Source organism: Phascolarctos cinereus, unplaced genomic scaffold (assembly GCF_003287225.1).
Source record: "Phascolarctos cinereus isolate Bilbo 61053 unplaced genomic scaffold, phaCin_HiC Scaffold_5;HRSCAF=322, whole genome shotgun sequence".
NCBI lineage: Eukaryota > Metazoa > Chordata > Mammalia > Diprotodontia > Phascolarctidae > Phascolarctos > Phascolarctos cinereus.
Window position 1 is genome coordinate 272,721,762 of NW_027555958.1, and position 18,468 is coordinate 272,740,229.

At 38.9% G+C, this 18,468-nt stretch overlaps 1 protein-coding gene across 8 annotated transcripts in view; it reads left to right on the plus strand.

Moving 5' to 3' along the window:
* Positions 1-18,468, plus strand: part of ASPSCR1 (ASPSCR1 tether for SLC2A4, UBX domain containing) — a 128,683-nt gene that overhangs the window by 35,311 nt on the left and 74,904 nt on the right. For 6 of the 8 annotated variants that reach the window (XM_021000823.2, XM_078155869.1, XM_078155868.1 and 3 more), the window contains 3 exons: positions 4,574-4,631; positions 10,040-10,113; positions 11,057-11,492. In XM_021000823.2, coding sequence (XP_020856482.1) covers positions 4,574-4,631; positions 10,040-10,113; positions 11,057-11,492 — 568 coding nt within the window. The remainder of the gene's footprint in view (positions 1-4,573; positions 4,632-10,039; positions 10,114-11,056; positions 11,493-18,468) is intronic. The other 2 variants (XM_021000824.2, XM_078155872.1) reach the window with 2 other exon arrangements.

The following is an 18,468-nucleotide window of genomic DNA, read 5'->3' on the forward strand; positions in this document are numbered from 1 at the left end:
TAACACTATCAGATGCTGGAAAGAGGTCAAGATGGATGAAGTTTGAGAAAAAGCCATTGGATTTGGTGGGGCTCTATAGTATTTAAATTCTTTTTTTTCCCCCAGTATTTTCTCTTTGACCTAGAAGTTTTGGATTTTTACTACAATATTACTGGGAGTTTTCATTTTGGGGTTTTCTTCACGAAGTAACCAGTATATTCTTTCAGTTTCTACTTTGCCTCCTACTTCTAAACTATCTGGACAGTTTTCCTTTGTAATTTCTTAAAATATGATATCCTGATTCTTTTTTTTGTTCCTGGCTTTCAGGTAGTCTAGTGATATTTAAATTATCCCTTCCCAATCTATTTTCCCAGTCAGTTGTTTTTCCCATTTGATATTTAATATTTTCTTCTACTTTTTTTCCAGTTTTATTTATTTATTTATGACTTTGCTTTATTTTATTTTTTGGGGGGGTAGCCATTTTTTTATTGATTCATTTTTAGTTTTCAACATTAACTTCCATAAACTTTTGAGTTCCAAATTTTCTCCCCCTCCCTTCCACCTCCTTCCCCAAGACAGCATGCAATCTGATATAGGCTCTACATATATATTCCTATTAAACATATTTTCATGTTAGTCATACTGTAAAGAAGAATTAGAACCAATAGGAGGAACTACAAGAAAGAAGAGACAAAACAGAAGGAAAAAAAAGAGCAAATAGTGTCTGCATTCAAACTCCGTAGTTCTTTCTCTGGGTGTGAATAGCATTTTCCATCATGAGACTTTTGGAGATGTCTTAGATCCTTGCATTGCTGAGAAGGGCTAAGTCTATCAAAGTTAGTCATCGCATAACGTGACTGTTACTGTGTACAACGTTCTCCTAGTTCTGCTCACTTCTCTCAGCACCAGTCCATAGAAGTCTTTTCAGGTTTTTCTGATGACTTTATCATTTCTTGATGTTTTGTGGAGTCATTAGCTTCCATGTGGCCAATTCTAATTTTTAATGAGTTCTTTTCTTCAGTATGATTTTGTACCTCTGTTAGCAAGTTTCTCTTTAACTTGGCTAGCTCTCATTTCTTTTCCCATTTTTTCCTCCACCACCCTTATTTGGTTTTAAAAAGCATTTTTTGTTCTTTCTTATCTTTTTTTTTTTTTTGCTTTGGTGGTGGAGGTTAAGTGACTTACCTGGGGTCACACAGTAAGTGTCAAGTGTCTAAGGCCAGATTTGAACTTAGGTCCTCCTGACTTCAAAGTTGGAGCTCTATCCGCTGCGCCACCTAGCTGCCTCCTTTTTCTTATCTTTTTTAAAAAATTATTGTAGATTTATTTTTATTTTCAGTACCAAATTCTCTCTCTTCTTCCATCCCTTTCCCCACCCATTGAGAAGGCAGAAAATACAATACCTGTTATAAATATGAAGTCATACAGAACAGTTCGACATTAGTCATGTTGTGAAAATAAAAAGGAAGAAAAATAAAGAGGGAAAGAATATACTTCAGTCTGTACTCAGAGTCCAGCAGTTCTCTATTTGGAGTCGGATAGCATTTTTCATGAGTCTTTCGGAATTTTGGGAGATCAGATTTGCTAAGTCTTTCACAATTGATTGTCTTTACAATATTGTTGATACTGTGTACGTTGTTCTCTTGGTTCTGCTTTGTATCAGTTCATGTAAGTCTTCCCTGGTTTTTCTGAAACCATCCTCTTCTTCATTTCTTATGTAGCACAATAGTATTCCATCACATTCATATACCACAACTTGTTTAGCCATTCCTTAATTGCTGGACATCTCTTCAGTTTCCAGGTTTTTCCACTGCAGGCTTATATGCTGGGCTAAATGTCAGAATGGAGTTGTTGCTTCTGTGCTTATAACCACACAGCTGAGTTTCTGGAATTTGTGTGTGTGTGTGCGCGCGCGCGTGCGCTCACTAGTCAGCTAGAACCTCATGCTTAGTTGCAGCTGTTACTGTACCCTGAATCTATGACCAAGAACTGGATAATGGCTTATATGGCTGCTAAGTGGCACTCATTCCTGCTCCCAGTGCTAGTTCCAGAGTCCTCTGAGATCTCTTTCTGCCCGATGCTTCCTGCCATGGTGCTCTATCTAGGTTCCCTTTTGGTGCCTGGCCACTGGAATGCTCCTAGTCCTGTTGCTGCTGCCAGTGCTACTGCTCCTGGGTACCTTCCTTCATAGAGTCCTTAGAGCTCTCTATCTTCCTAAGCTGCCCTGGGCTGGAAAAATGATTCACTGTGACTTTTTCTTGGCTTTCCCAAGGTTAGGTTGTTGTGGAGAATATGGATTGAGAGAACTAGGCAAAAAATGTTTTCTTCTCACTCTGCTGTGGACAGCATTTGCATGACAATCAGTGGAGGCAAATTCTCTGTCATAAATTCCTAGACGTAGAAGTCATTTACTTCTGGGGTTCCCATAATTTCCACTTTATTGACCAATTCCTCCTTGATGGTGAGAGTGGAGTCTGGAATAAAATTTCTCATTTCTTTACCTTTTGAGGGATAAAAATAGGCAAGCCAAGAGAAAGTTTTAGATTCTCTCTTTTGTCAATTATTATAACATTTCTGGGTGAGGTTTGTGATCTGTTTCCTGAACCTCTCATATATTTTATATCCAGTTTATATCCAGGAAAACAGTAACGGATGACAATGATAGTTACTTTTGATTTTGCCTCCATTGATTGTCATGCAAATGCTGTCCACAGTGCTTCACCCCTCTGGTTCTACAATTCTCTGTCTTCAGCTCATCCTTTAAAAACAAACAAACAAAAAGAAACAAACAGCGTTTTGTTTTTTTGTTTCTTAACTAAGCCATATTCCAGTTCATGGGTCCCATTCCACTGAATTTCATTATGGTCAAATTTTCCTCTTCTCAGGATCTGAAATTCATTTTGTTGTTGTTCAGTCATGTTCAGCTCTTTGTGATCCAGTGGACCATCTTGACAAAGATGTTGGAGTGATTTGCCATTTCCTTCTTCCAGTTTATTAAAGCAAACAGATATAACTTGCCCAGAGTCACACAGCTAATAAGTGTCTGAGACACTTGTTACCTATTCTTTAAGCATCTCAGGATTTTATTGCGAGGGCCTTTCTTAGATTTTTACATCCTGTGAATTTCTAGGTGTCTCTGCTTGTGAGATTACTTGGTTTTCTTTTCCTTGTCAGTTCAGATCTCTTTTGATTAGATCTGCCAACTAGAGACAAATGTGTTGTGGTGGTTGTGGTGGTGGTGGTGGTGGTTTGTTTTTTGTTTTTTTGTAATAGTCCTAGTTAGGTGCACTCCATGTCCAGGAACATTTCACATCAGTATTTTAAACAGTGATTCAGGAATATAAATGCCACTTTTAGTTGTCTTTTTTTTTTAATCGGCTCTTCACTTTACAAACGTGTGTGTCTCTTCTAAAGCCTTTGCTTTAATTGGTTCAAGTGATTAAAAACAGCGCCTATACTTTGAGATCTTAACATTTCTTGCTCAAGACTTCATGATCTTCAGCAGTACTTGTTAGGTTCCTTCTGGTCATTTGTTGCCCCTATGAATTATCAAAGTGGGTACTCATCAGATTTGCTGAGTTCTGGGATGTTCTTTATCATGTCCTGGATACATGTCTAAGGAAGACGCCTCAGTACCCCTCAGCATTGAGTCATCATCTCTTTATTTCTTCTTCTTAACCTTATTGATTGATACCTTAAGTGATAACACTGTGGATCCACATTATTATTCTTTAAAGAACAAGCAGTTGCATCTTCCTTAGAGGACTCTGTGCTCTCCTATGTGAAGAGCATGTTATCTCTTACTTAGCTACCACTATTCATTGGTCCTTCTTCCCTTTAGCTTGTGTCATATTTTCTATCCTCCATTCTTCTGACATAGGTTAGGATTCCTTTTTGTCTTATTAGATCTTTTTTCTCCTTTGTTTTTACATTGAAGCAATTCTCCCATTGTTGTGTGTGGGTTTTCTCTTTCATAACTTGGAGAGTGGAGAGGCATTCATTCCTTGAACTACTTTTCCCTGCATAGTAACTGAAAGAGTGGTCATTCAGTTTGGATCACTGCAAAATTCTCTTCTCCAGAGTCCTCTGTCCTTTGTCATTGTTGCCAACCCTTTCATCTTACAGATAAGTCACTAAGTCTTGGAGCAATTAAGTGACCTATCTAAGGCCCCATAGTTAGTTACTGGTAGAGAAGAGATTATTAGAACACAGGTTTCTAGATTTCTAGTCCAGTGTTCTTTCTGCTGTGTTGCATATTGGAATGGTCTATTTCTCATTTGAGTGTTGGCAATAACCATTTTGGTCAGAGTAAGGATGAGTGCTATAACCAGGAGCATGAGAGAGAAAACTGCATGTCCTATATCTTCAGAACACAGCTTTGATTGTGGGTGGGTGTGTGGTGGCCTTATTCCCTCATTTCTTAAACTATGGAGGCATGGGTAATGCCTCCCACATTGACTAGTCTGGATTCGAGATCTCATTTGCTTCCCTCCTAGCTATCTTCTGAGCTGGGAGTCATGGTGACTGGCACCTGGGTGTTCTCTGTACATCAGCTTCAGAGAGCCTAAGCTGTTTTCTTTTCCTCTCCTTACAGGGAGTGTGTGGAGCAGCTGTGTGAATCTACTCCAGTCTGTGTTTACATGAGGGATGAGGTAGGTTAGCAGCTTTCTCTGGCTCAATAACTCCACTCCCCCCTCCCCCCCTCAGAATTCTGGCTTCTTTTTCCCTATGACCTCTCCTAAATCACTACACAAACTCAATGCCACTTTCCAACCTGGAAAATTCTCTCTCCTTCAGACCTGTCTTCAAAGTGTGTGACTGAGAGAAGTTAGATCTTTTCAAAGCCTGGTGTGTTTTATGGAAAAAGAAAAAAAAAAAAGCTCGGGCTTCATTGGAACATAACCATAGACTGCCCAGGCGGCTGCTCTTATAAACCTCACTCAGTGCCCTGTTTGTTTTTTCAATGTCTCTCAAAGCCCAAGAGTCACAAAAGTGGTTTTGTTTTAATAAATATTTGCTTTGCTCCATGTTTTGATCTCTTTCAAAACCTTTTGCAGTGTGGAGGTTTTTTGTGTGATGTTCAGTCCTGGCTTTTGAAGCCTAGCTTTTCCTCCTCCCAGCTCCTCCCTCCCTTTCCCTCTTCTTTTTTCTTTCTCACTCTTTTCTTTCTGAGAGTGATGGTTGGGAGTACTGCCTTTAGATCTAGGTCTCTCACAACCCCCAGGTCCCTGTTGCTACTTTGTGTTGAGCAAAGCTCTTGTCCTTATGTGGAGATTGACTAAAATTTAAGATGCCCATTCATTTACATACAGTTTGACATCCAGAAAACATTTTGAACATAAAGCTGAACCATCTCCATTTCCCCTATAGCACAGTAGGTAGAACATATATTAAGCACTTAACAACTGCCTATAGGCTGACTGAGAGACTGAGAAGAGGTTGCCTTGATTTCAGTCAAATAGGAGGATCTTGACTGGAGGAATGAATCATTAGGTGATTAAAAGTGATAGGAACGTAAGAGATTCCTTATCCAGCACTCTTATTTTACAATGCTTAAACTGAGGCCCTCAGAAGGGCCTTGTGGAAGAGCTAGAACTCTGGTTTTCTCTTAAACTACTGTTTATTCTGTTACTGAGATAATCAAGTTGGGTCCTGGAGAGTCCAATCAATACTTGTCTAACGTTTGACATTTCCTGCTTTTATATACATTGTTTCTGTGCTATCCATTGCACAGAGATATTTATTATCTGTTCTGTTTTCTTTGATCTTATGATTTGAGAGAGGCACCCAGACACAGACATGTTTATAAGAAGTGTGTCTTAGAAGGAAAATGTTAAATTGATAGATTAATTAAAGTAAAGCATCTATCATAGACAGGTCAAATGAGAAGTTTGGGGGGTATGGGTAGGGAGTAGTAAAGGGTAACTTGGGAGATTTTTGTGTCTAGATGTGTGAGAAAGGGTAAGCAATCAATCCTTCTGATCTTCCCTGAAAGGTTTCATGGAAGGGAAGGTATTTCATGAGCCTCTTAGCCAGAAGCCTTCCATCTGGAGGTTATATCTACTGCTAGGATCATGTCATCCTTAATGAGTGGAATATTGACTTACTTGACCAGGAGAGACTTCTGGAGATAGTCTTGGGACTTTGAGGAGGAGACTGTGGGTATCTGAAATTAACTTGTTCCCAAAGAATCAGAAAGTACTTAGAACCAGCACGAAGCATTCAGGATTGTTCAGTCTAGGCCTCAAGTCCTCTTTTTAATATGACTAAAGAAGGGGAGTTTTCAATGTTCACATCCTCATACACAGGATTTCCCTTGTTCCATGTTTCTATTCTGCATCCTTGGGGTTAGTGCTCTTTCGTGTGCTCCCAAATAAATTGCTAAAAGTAATGCCTCAAATAAGAGTAGGTGGAATGGGACCTTGTACCACTTTTTTTTCCCCTAAAAAAACTTGAAACCATCTTACTTTACTCTTCAGTGAACTTTAGGTAAATCCTTCCTTTTGGATAAACCATTCTACTTCCTGATTAGTCTAATTGAAATGATACACAGATTTATCCCATTTCCTTTTTGCTTATTTTGCCTAGAAAAGCTACTTTTTTTTTTAAGTGCTGATCTGGCTGTTATGGTGTTCAGATCCCTGTATTTAAGCTCTTTGAAGACTGGTTACAAGGAGAATTGATAAGCCTGTTGATTTTATTGCCTGAAAACAGCTGAATTAAACCACTGGGAACATATCCTTTGTCTACTGGCTTCAGTATTACTCATAAGCAATTACTGAGTATGCAAGGTACTTTGCTGAGTGTAGACTCCTTTAAAACAGAATTTAGGTTCTTTTGCTTTAAACACTTGCGGAAAGGAAAGGTAAAAGAATGAGCAAGCCAAAATATAATGATTTGTTACACAGAGGAAATGACTAGGAGAAAAAAATGAAGCAGTTGGGGGAAAGTTAGACCTGAAAGTAAAATCAGGTTTCTTAAGGTACCCAGAAAGAAGGGTTCTCTCGTCAGAAATACTACCTTGAGTTGCCCCTTTCTTTTCCGGCCCCTTCCATCTGAGAGCTCCTAAATATTAGGGAACCAGAACCCATTTTCATTATCTTTTCTTCCTTCATGAGCCATCCTATAATAATAATAGCCCATCCTATAATTACAATAGCTAGCATTTATATAGTACTTTAAGATTTGTAAAACACTTTATATATATTTTTTCATTTTATCCTCACAACAAACCTAGGAAGTAAGTGCTATTATTTTCCCCATTTTACAGATAAGAAAACTCAGCCAGTAGATTAAGGCAAACAGAAATAACTGACTTGCCCACAGTTTCATAGGGAGTAAATGAGGCTGGATTTGAATTTGGGTCTTCTTCGCTTCAGGCCCATCACTGTTTTTCACTGTATCACTTAACTATTGCTAAGGCTTTGGTCTCTTCACTCTCTCTTGTAATGATGGTCATACATTATAACACAATTTACAATGTTCCCACCTTTACTCCAGAGGACTGAGATTTGCAGACAGATCAGTTTTTTGTGAGCAATTCCCCTCTTCCTTCTCTCCCTCAATTTTTGTATAGCTAGAATGAACATAAAAAACAGCTTGTACCCTGAGAAGCAAGTGTTGGTCAGAGTGAGGCTCAAGCACCATTTTGCCTTGGTAATTTGGGGTAGAGGTAGGAGAGTGAGTATAATGGAGTTATTTTATGTATGTGAGTGGCAGGTCTCCTCTTAGCTCCCACTTAAGAGGACCATTTTCTGTTCCCCTACGCTGCCCCTCTAAATCCTTTATCTGGGAAATAGGATTACTCTAAGGGTAGCTTGGAGGTAACAGCAGGTACCTGAAGTTATAGGAAAGAATACTAAAAAACTTTAGCTGTGGGCATTGGTGGGGAGGGGAAGGATTGGGACCTTTGTGCATATAGGACAAAGATTAAATCATATATTGTATCAAGACAAACTGTACACATTAATGCTGATTAGATTATGGAAAAGTAACAAAGAAAATATAATGACCAAAAATTTGGGTTGGCTGTGTAAAAGAAATACTGATTACAGTCATTTATGAAAACTGCTTGCCATTTATGCCTAATTACTATGTAGCATAGTAACAATTATGCATATCCTTAAATGAGTTGGTTTAACTTGTGTAAATTCTACTTGATGAAAATCTGTTCATATACGCCCAGAATTTGTGGCTTTTGTTTGACTCGTGTAACATAGTCATGTACTTTTTGGAAATTTTTTTGTTATTTTGACTTTGACAAACGATTGTTATTTCCATATATGTAGAAGAATAGAAAAAGAGAATTTCATATACGTAGAAGAACAGAAAAAAATGTACATGTAATTATGATTATATTACATACAGCTTTCATTTTTAAAAAGATACACCAGTTTCAGCTGACTTATTTGCCTGTGCCTCTTGAGTTTTATCATCTGTGGTTTTTTTAAAAAATTTTTTTAATTTTTAGGCAGTTGGGGTTTAAGTGACTTGGCCAGGGTCACATAGCTAGTCAGTGTCAAGTGTTTGGTCTGAGGCTGGATTTGAACTCTGTGCCACCTAGCTGCCCCATCTGTGTTTTTTTTTTTTTAAATGCTAGTAACTCTTTTTTGGCATTATTATTGCATTAGTTCATTAGCCATACATAATATGCTCAGCAATTCCACAATTGAAGGACAGACACCTCCCTAATTTCCAATTCTTTGCTACAACAAAGACTTGCTATATATGTTTTTGTATATTTATGTCTTTTCCCTCTTTCTTTGATCCCTGAGGTATATACCTAGTAGTGGTATTGAAGGATGAAAAGCTATAAACAGTTTAGTCACTTTTGGACATGCTTCCAATTTCCCTTTTCTTTTCCTGTTGATATATACATAAAGGCTGATAATTTTTGCTGTTTTTATATTCTGCTACTTTGCTGAAGTTATTTCTATTAATTTTTTGTTGAATCTCTAAGATTCTCTAAAACCATCACATTGTCTGCAAAAAGCTATAATTTTGATAGCCATATATTTATAATTTTTTAAGTCAGAAGAAACATTAATCATTGAAATAATTTTTAGGTTTGATTTTTGATTCATGATTGAACTCTCCAGAGTTTTTTTTGCATGCCTGGAAGCTTGACCTCTTTTTTGGGTTGGGAGTCAGCTTTCTTTGTGGAAAGGTGTAACAAGGGCTGTGAACCAATAGATCTTTACTTCCTTCTCTTTTCTTACCTAAAATGTTCTGATAGAGCCCTACTGTTCTCAGTGTGTAATATTCAGGTTTCAATCCCTTATTACACTCCAGGTCTCCCCCCCCCCCCCCCCCCCCCGCTTTGACCAGAGGCTTTCACCAAATCTCTTGGCACTTTCTTTGTTCTATAGAATTCCCTTCTTTATCTATTCCCTTCAGTCCAACTAGTTGGTTCCCTTGTTTTATAGATCATCCAGTCATAAAATGGAAGGGACCTTAAGAGATCATCAGATCTAATCCAGTCAATTTATAAATCTGGAAATGTGGTATAGAGAAGTTGAATGATTAGTTAATGACAAAATTGAGATTTGAATGTTCAGATCTCATGACTCCTGTTCTCTTTCTGGAATATACCATTCTGCCATTTTATTTATGATTAATCCAAAAGATTGCAAGGAAAAACATCACAGGATCCAGGGAAGTGGAGAAAGGGCTTTAGCCCTAGATGGAAAGATGGGAACTTTATTTTAAACCAGAAAAGACTAAAGAGCTTACAGAGTTAAGAGGAAGCTAGAAGACAGTCAGTGTAATTTAGTGGAGAAGACACTGGACTCGGAGTCAGCAAGACCTGGGTTCAAATCCTACCTTGTATACTTACTAGCTGTGTGACACTGGGCGGGTCACTTAACTGCTCTGTGCCTTAGTTTCATCATATGAAAAATGAAGAGGATGGACTCAGTGGTTTCTAAGGTCCCTTTTAGCTCTAAATCTGTGATCCTTCAGGAGTTCTCTTAGGAGTTGCCTGTTGCTTATTCTCTGGCCAGCCATCTTCAGGTATCTCGGACAAAGGTATATTCTGTTCCCCATTTTTATCCCATTCCAGATAACTGGGAGAGCTGCTTTGCAGAAGACCACACTGAAGTCACTGGGCTTAACTGGAGGCAATGCCATCATCAGGTCAGGTGGAGGAAGTTAGCCTTCCTGTCAGAGACTCTTTTTTCTTTGTAAACTTATAGTGGTAAATTTGTTTTGTTTCAGACACCAGAAAAATGCATTAAAAAAAAAGTTCAAAGGCAAAAAAAAAATGCATCCTCACAGCAATTACTGCATTTGCCTGTTTATCTAAAACTGTTGCCCAGATGTGTTTCCCATGGTTGCAGATGTTGGCTCAGGCTTTTTACAATGTTGTTTGGGTACAATTTTTTTGGAAAATGTATTATTATGATTTTGACAAACATCAGCTAACATGAGTATTTCCACTAACAAAGAAGAGCAGAACAAGAGGACTGTATATGAAACCATGAATCTTTTAAGTAAATCTTTTTTTAAAAATTTAACATGTTTGTTCCAAAGTTGTCCTGTTTGTTTCTGTCTCCTTCTGAACCTTCTACTTTTCTTTGTGGGTCCAGATTTAAAGAAGTGGGGTAGGTTTATTGATTGGATGGGAAATACAAATCATTTGTGGGTGATCTTACTAGTGTTTAATTAAAAAATTGTTTAAAGCCTGGTTCTGACCTTTTCTGTGGGAAGCTGGCTCCTGTGGCTCCGCCTGCTGGTTGGGTTTGACATCAGCTCTTCTTGACTAGCTTAGGATTAAACCCCACTCTAAATAAATAGCTTTCTAGCTCTTTAAAGGGGCTTAATTTCACTTGTGCATGATACTGGATTGGTGCTGGGTTTTGCTTATTGCAGTGTAGAAAAAGAGAAAAAGACCAAATCCTCTGTTGTCCAGTCACAATAATTGGGTTAACTTCCTGATTCCATCAGAAAAGCTTTGGAGCTGTTTGCCCATTATCACTATGGGTTGGGGAGTGGGACTTAGGAAATCCTAGGGGGCAATGAGGGATTTTTTTTCCTGTTTCTGGCATTGCTTATTATTGCCTTGGTTTTCTCCCAAAAGGTTTTCCATGAAGACGTGTGAATCACCTGGCACGCAGGAGGATATGGTTCCTGAGATTAAAGTCTTAGGAAGCCCAGCCCCATCTATCTCTGTTGATCAGGCCACCAGCAACTCTCTGCTTTCTTTGGGCTCTGGTGCGCTAAGTGGTAGTGATTTGAGTCGACCAGATGATGCAGTTGCTTCAGGGATCAGCCAGATAGATTGTCTGGGCCTTAAACGTTTGGATGATGAAATGAGGCTGAGTTCCAAGGAGTCAGTATCTCCTTCCTTTGTTCCTTTCTCTGGGGGCGGGCAGCGTCTTGGAGGCTCTTCTATGCCATCAAGACATCTGGTGCCATCTTCAGCCAGGTTGCCAAAATCTCTTTCTAGTCCTGGAGGGCCTTCTAAGCCAAAGAAGTCCAAGCCTGGCCAGGAGCAGGAACAAGAACCAGAAGAGGTAAGAGATATTTGAGAAATTTCAGTGTACATGGGACTCAGAGTCCTTTTAAATCTGCTCTCCCATCAGCACAGGAGGCAATAACTGTGTATATTTTTCCTTGTAAAGTGGCTTGAACATTGGAGGATGAATGAAAAGGCATTTATTAAATGTTAACTCATACCAAGCACTGTACTAAGTGCTGGGGATACAAATAGAAGAAGAGAGACTGCCTCTGGCCTCAAGAAACTTATATTCTAATAGGAGAAACAATATATACAGGAGACTGGAGCTATGAAAGGATATTTTGATTTGAAAAGTTAACAGCATGGTTATAGGAGCCCAAGAGTAGTAAGTCGACTTATTCTTTCCAGTATCAGTGGCATTATTATTTTATTGTGGTTCCAGAACTAGGTGGTATGGGGTTGGGAAGAATAGGACTGAGAATCCAGGAACATAAGGATTATGGTCTGATATAGTGAGTCACCAGAGCTGCTAACTAATCAGAATGGTGGTGATGGAAGGCCAGGGAGGGGAGACTTGGGATACCTGGTTTTAAGAATCAGATCTGTCATGTGGTAAAGTTGAGTTAGTGGCTTCTCTAGCCTTCTGCTTTGTCTGACCTGCTTTCATTTTTCCAGTTTATGAATTAATTCAGTTTTTGATTCTGAACCCATGTCCCTGACCATCACCAAATATACTTCCTTTTGCTTTCGGCTAATTGGTGTTCAAAGAATGCAAATTAATCTAAATATTAGCTTAAACAGAGCAGAATTTAAATGCTAAATTTACTGTTAAAAGTCGTGTATCATAAAAATGTATCCGGAAGTTCTCTGCTACGCACTGAGGATTCAAAGACAAGAATAAAACAAGTCTGCCCTTCAGCAACTTATGTCTGATAGGGATTGGGAAGCAACATGAACGTAGATAAATACAAAGTAATTTTAGAGGGAGAACAGGGTAATAACTAGAGGGTTCAGGAAAGACCACGTGGAGGATGTAGTGAGCACCTAAACTGAGCCTTGAAAGGAAGCTCAGGATGAATGAGTGCATTTCTGGCATAATACCTGTGTAAAGGCAGAGAGACTAGAGGTAGATTTTCAGATATGAGTAACAGCTTAAGGAGTTCATATTCTCTGGAATGTAGACTTTGTGAATGAATGAGTGAAGGATAAAAGCATTTATTAAGAGCTCAAATACAAGCAGGCAAGACAGTCCTTTCATTTAAAGAGCTGATGTTCTAATGGAGGCATCTTAACTTACACAGGCTGTTAAAACTTAAAACTGCAGACTTTGGGACTTCCTGAACATGAGAGTTGGAAACAGGAGGATAGGACAGGGAGGGAGTTGCCGAAGGGTTTGAAGCTGCCTTTAAGCTTTGTGGTGGCTTGGATCTAAGCAAAAGAGAGTGAATGCTCCACCTATTAGAACCCTGGTCCCAGGTTTCCAGTGGGATGAAGATGATAAAAGGGGCGGACACATGATTTGGAACTGCTAGGGAAGTGACATGTCTGCCTGGCTCAATAAGGTGAAAGCTCACCTGTCGAGAGCCCTGGGTCCCAGGGCATGTAAATGTATGTAAATGCTTGTAAAAGATAGGTGGGAGCCTCCACATTGTGGAGGAGGCCAAGCTGAGTAGTTTATATTTTATTTCAAAGACAATAGGGAACCACTGATGATTTTTAAATAGGGGGAGGGTGTATGGCATGGTCAGATATGTGTTCTAAGAATATTAATTTTTCAGTCTATGGAGCCTATATTGGAGAAGACAGTAGTAAGACAGATTAGGAGACTGTTATGTAGTATAGGTGAGAGGTGTCAAGAGGCTAACTTAAGCTGCTGTATGAGTGGATGTACCAAGCACTGTGCTAAATGCTTTACAGATGTCTCATTTTATTCTTACAACAGCCCTGGTAGGTAGGTGCTATTACTATCCCAATTTTACAGTTGAGGAAATAGTCAAATAGAGGTTAAGTGACTTGCCCAGGGTCATACAGCAGTTTTGAAGGCAAATTTGAACTCATGACTTTCTGACCTTAGGCCCATGCTCTATCCCCTGTACCACTTAGCAGCCCTTCATGACAGGACTTGGGAGCTGCTTGGATATAGAGAATGAGAGAGAGGGAAGAGGTAAGAATAACTTTGAGGTTGTAAGCCAGCATGACTTAAAAGGATGGTGGTACCCTCAGCAGAAAATGGAAAGTTTGGAACAAGAAATTGTTCACTTTCCTTAGAACATTTCTGTGAGATCAATAGTGCAAATGGTATTACCATTTTACAGAAGAGGAAACTGAGGTGATTTTTCCATAGTGGCATAGCTAGTTACACAGCCTTAGACCTGGGTTTCAAACCCAAGCCTCCTACCTCCCGAGTCCACTGTTTGTGCCAGCATACCACATTGGACAGGTAGAGAGGAGCAATCAATGCTTTATAGGTAGGGGAAGCATCAGGGGCAAAGGTTCACAAATGGATTTAGCATGCTATGTGTTGTGTACAATACTATGAGTAGTCTGACAGGAGCAGAGGACTTATATTTGTGATTGGTGGGAAATAAGGTTGGATAGACATGATGGGATCAGATTATGGAAGGTCTTGAAAAGATAGGTAGAAGAATTTGAGTGTGATACAATAGATAATGGGAATCATTATTGGTTCTTAACTAGGGGAGTAAAATAGAGAAAACAATATTGGATAATGTGGCAGCAAGATGCATTAGAGTGGGAAGAGGCTCTAGGCAAGGAGATCAGTGTTACTATAATCTAGATATGAAGTAGCGAAGAGCTAAACAAAGATAGTAGCATGAATAAAGAACAAAGGGATGAATCATAGTGGATTTAGAGCTGAAAGAGACCTTGGAGCTAATTTAATGGAACTGTTTAATTTTACATATGAGGAAACAGAACCAGAAAGGTAAAGTGACATGACATGCCGCAGTCACACGGATAGTTAAGTAGCAAGTCTAGTATTTGAACACAGGGCCTCTTCGTCCAGCTTTTCACTACATTATATTCTGGGGGCCATCTCCAGTTGTCCTGATCTATATTTTGCCACTAGACCTAGATGGCTCTGGAGGAGAAAGTGAGGCTGGTGACCTTGCACAGTCCTCCCTCCCTCAAACCAAAGTCAGTTGCAAGTCATGTCATCATCTCCCTGCTGGAACGATCCTCTTCTACAGTGAAGGACAAACACAACATTATATTCCAGTGCCCTTCTGTGGGCTTACAAGTATGACTTTAAATTAAAGGCAATGAGGCTGATTTCTTCTACTATTTTTTTAAAATATAATTTTAAAAAATAAGAAGCAAAAGTCCAGGTTGTGAGAAATTAAGGATGTAGAAATACATAGATAGAGGTTGATGCCTTTTACTGTCTAATAGAAAGCAAATGCCAATCATATTATGGTTGGTGTAAATGAATTATTGGAGACAAAGTAAATTTACATCTTTAAAAAAAATTTAATCTGCAAATGTCCTTTTGCTGTATTGCTTCTTTTACGTGATCTGGCATTGATATCACAAGGTTTTGCCACATATTATTTAATTTTTTATCATGAAATCACAATTTATAGTAAACCAGCTTTTGGCTAACAGCTACTTTTTCCCTTAGATTTTCAATGGGATTTAAATTAGGCAAGTTTCCAAGTCATTGAAGGATATTTATCTCTATCTCTCAGATAAATTTCTTTTTTTTTTTAAATTTAATTTAATTTTTTGCAATTGGGGTTAAGTGACTTGCCCAGGGTCACACAGCTAGTAAGGGTCAAGTGTTTGGTCTGAGGCTGGATTTGAACTGAGGTCCTCCTGACTTCAGGGCTGATGCTCTGTCCACTGCGCCACCTAGCTGCCCCTCAGATAAATTTCTTAACCTTTGGTGCCATGTAGTATTCCATCTTCTCTTAGGAATTTTTCTAAGTTCTGAACAATTTTACTTCTTAGTCTATCAATATATTTATCAGAGTTCATCATTCCCTCAATGTGGACAAAACTTTTAGACCCAGTGGAAGTAAAAACATCCTTGAAACATTTTTTGGGTGGATATTTTACAGTTTTTTGATGCCCAGATCTTACAGGTTCACCTAGACTTTCTTCTGCCAGTCGAATAAATCCAATAAATGTTTATTAAGTCCCTCCTATGTGCCAGGCATTATGCTAAGGATACAGTTAAGAAAGAGAAAGGCAGTTCCTGCTCTTAAGGAACTTACAGCCTTAAAGGGAGGGACAACACAGAAAAGAAGGTGGGAAAGGGGGCAGGGGGACACCAGGGGATACCTTGTGTGGGGACATCTTGTTCCATACAATTGAAATCAGGAGTAGTGGCAGAGGCAGAATGGAATTTCAGCCCTGTATAGAGGAAGGCATTGGGAAGAGTGTGGTACTCCATCCTCCAGCCCTCCAGTCAGAGGGGAGAGGAGGCTGGGGAAAGTGGTGTCAGTCAGAGCTTGAGTCAGCAGCAGAGTGGTGAGTTTAGAAGTGATGAACTCATCCTGGCAGGGGCATCTTGTTCTGTGGAGTTGAAACCTGTCAGGACAGCAGATTCAAAGTCTTTCTGCAACAGTTTTAGTGTAGTCTTGAATGAAAAAAGTGAGTTTCATTAGTAAAAACTATTTTTTTCTAATCCTGAGTAGTTCAATTTTTGTATCATCTTGCCCATGAGAAGCGTTTTTCTTTATAACAGTGGTGAACTGCTCTTAAAAACTTGATCTTGTTATTATTCTTCTGGTTTCAAGAAGCCTACATTACACTGTAGAGGTATCACTAACAACCCTTTCAGCTGACAAGTCTGAAGGTTTTTGCTTGTTTTCAAAGGGTTAATTAGTCTGTTTCACAGCCGTGTCAATTCTTGGTGGATTTTTCTTTTCTTTTGTTTTTAGCTACGCTTTCCTTTACAGTTTGGTGCAGCTAATTCTGTTTGATTGTGAGCTTGAATGATCTTTGAAACCCTTGACTTGTGACACCAACAGATGCTGTAATAATATCTCTAATAGTCATTGACTGGTGCTCCTTAAGAGCTACTACTTTTGCACATTTCTATGGAGTTATTATTATACATTGTTAAAAGTCACAATTAAAAACACAGCAAAAATTGACCAGTGCAACAGATGTGTATGGCATGAAATTCAGCACTCAGCTGATAGAGAACTAACTAAAAGTGGAGAAGACAGTTCGATCTGGTTTCATATGGTCAAGGTCAGATGTTCTGAGCCAGCCTAGTTTTTGCAGAAGCATAAACCTTTCTGTCACAGAATGAAACCATATGAAAATTATTGCAGGCCCAAAGTAATTTTTATACCCAGCATGTTTTAAAGGAAGAAATGACAGGAATTGATGAAAAATTGAAGGTAGATATTAAAGTAGAAGGCTTGTAATCAAAAGTAGCTCCAGAGTTTTTAGCCTGGAAGAATGAGAGAATGGTGATACCACTAATACTAATGCTGGAAAGAGAACATTGTTCAGTGGGAGAAGATATTGTTTTAGACATGTTGAGCATGGAGTGAAGATATCTGAGTTGGCACCCTGCCTGTGATTGTTGGTGAGAAGTCAGAGCTGTGATGTCAGCATAGAAGTCATCAGTGTAAAAGTGGTATTTGAAGTTACATCAGTGAACTGTGAAAGAGCAAGACCAGGGGCGGAGCAGGAGCCCACTGGTAGTAAAACTGGCATCATGCAGTGTTAGAAGTGAAGGTAGGATAGAGTTTCAGAATGGTTCTCAGTAATGTCAGTGAGGAAGACAACTGAGAGAAGGCCATTGGGTATATGGTTTGTTTTTTTTAGGCAGTTGGAGTTAAGTGATTTGCCCAGGGTCACACAGCTAGTAAGTGTCAAGTGTTTGGTCTGAGGCCGGATTTGAACTCAGTTCCTCCTGACTTCAGGGCCGGTGCTCCATCCACTGTGCCACCCAGCTGCCCTGCATTGGGTATATGGTGATTAGGAGTTCGTTCATGACCTTTTGCACAAAAATGTTGGGATATTGGCGTGGGCAGAAGCTATGTTAGAGAGGCAAAGAAAATGGTGAATAGGAAGTAGAGATAATGGATATAAGCGTAGGTGTCATATTTGAGAATTTTGGCAGGGAAAAGAAGGAGGTTTGGATGGTAGCCCAAACAGATAACAAGATTAAGCAAAGCAAAGAAAATTGATTTTTTATATTAGATTTATGAGTACTGTTGCAGGATTATTTTGTTCTGTTTTTATTTGGGCCAGGATTTGTATCTCTTACAACAGTCACTAGCCAAATGATATATAACTTCCTGTTCTTAAAACTCCTGGTTTCTATGTCCTTTGTCTGATTTCTGTGCAGTTGCAGCACAGTTGATATATTTTTTTAGTAGTTGTAGTGAAAAGAACCAACCCATCCCTGTCCAGGAGTGAAAAGCCCTACATTATTTAACCCTCACAACAGATCTAGTTTGTCCCAGTTTACAGTCTAGTGCTTAGCACAATGCCTGGCACATAGTGGATACTTAATAAATGTTTGGTGACTGATTTTATACTCTCATCTCAGTCTGGTCTCTGTTAGGCATTACTATTTTTTATTATGCCCAACTGCAAGACTTTACAGTTATCAAAATTGAATTTCAGCTTATTAAATTCAGCTGAGTGCTCTAGCTTGTCAAGATTCTTTGGGATTCTGATTTGTCATCTACTGTGTTAGTTACCCCTCCCTACTTTGTTTCCCCTGCATATTTAGTGAGCCTAGCATGAATACCTTTGTCCAGGTAATTGATATATTTTTATCAAATAGCGTAAGGCAAAGCATAGATAGATCCCTGGAGTGTTTTGCTATAAACTTCCTGCCGTGATGACATTTAACCTCATTAACAACTCTTCTCTGAATCCATCTAGTTGTATTATCTAATACTTATCTCTCCATCTTGTCTATAAAAACAGCATGAGTTATTTTATCAAAAGTTTTGCCAAAATCGAGGTAAATTGTATTAGCAGTTCCCTCATCTGCCAGCTTAGTCATTTTGTCAACAAAAGGAATGAGGTTTAGTCTG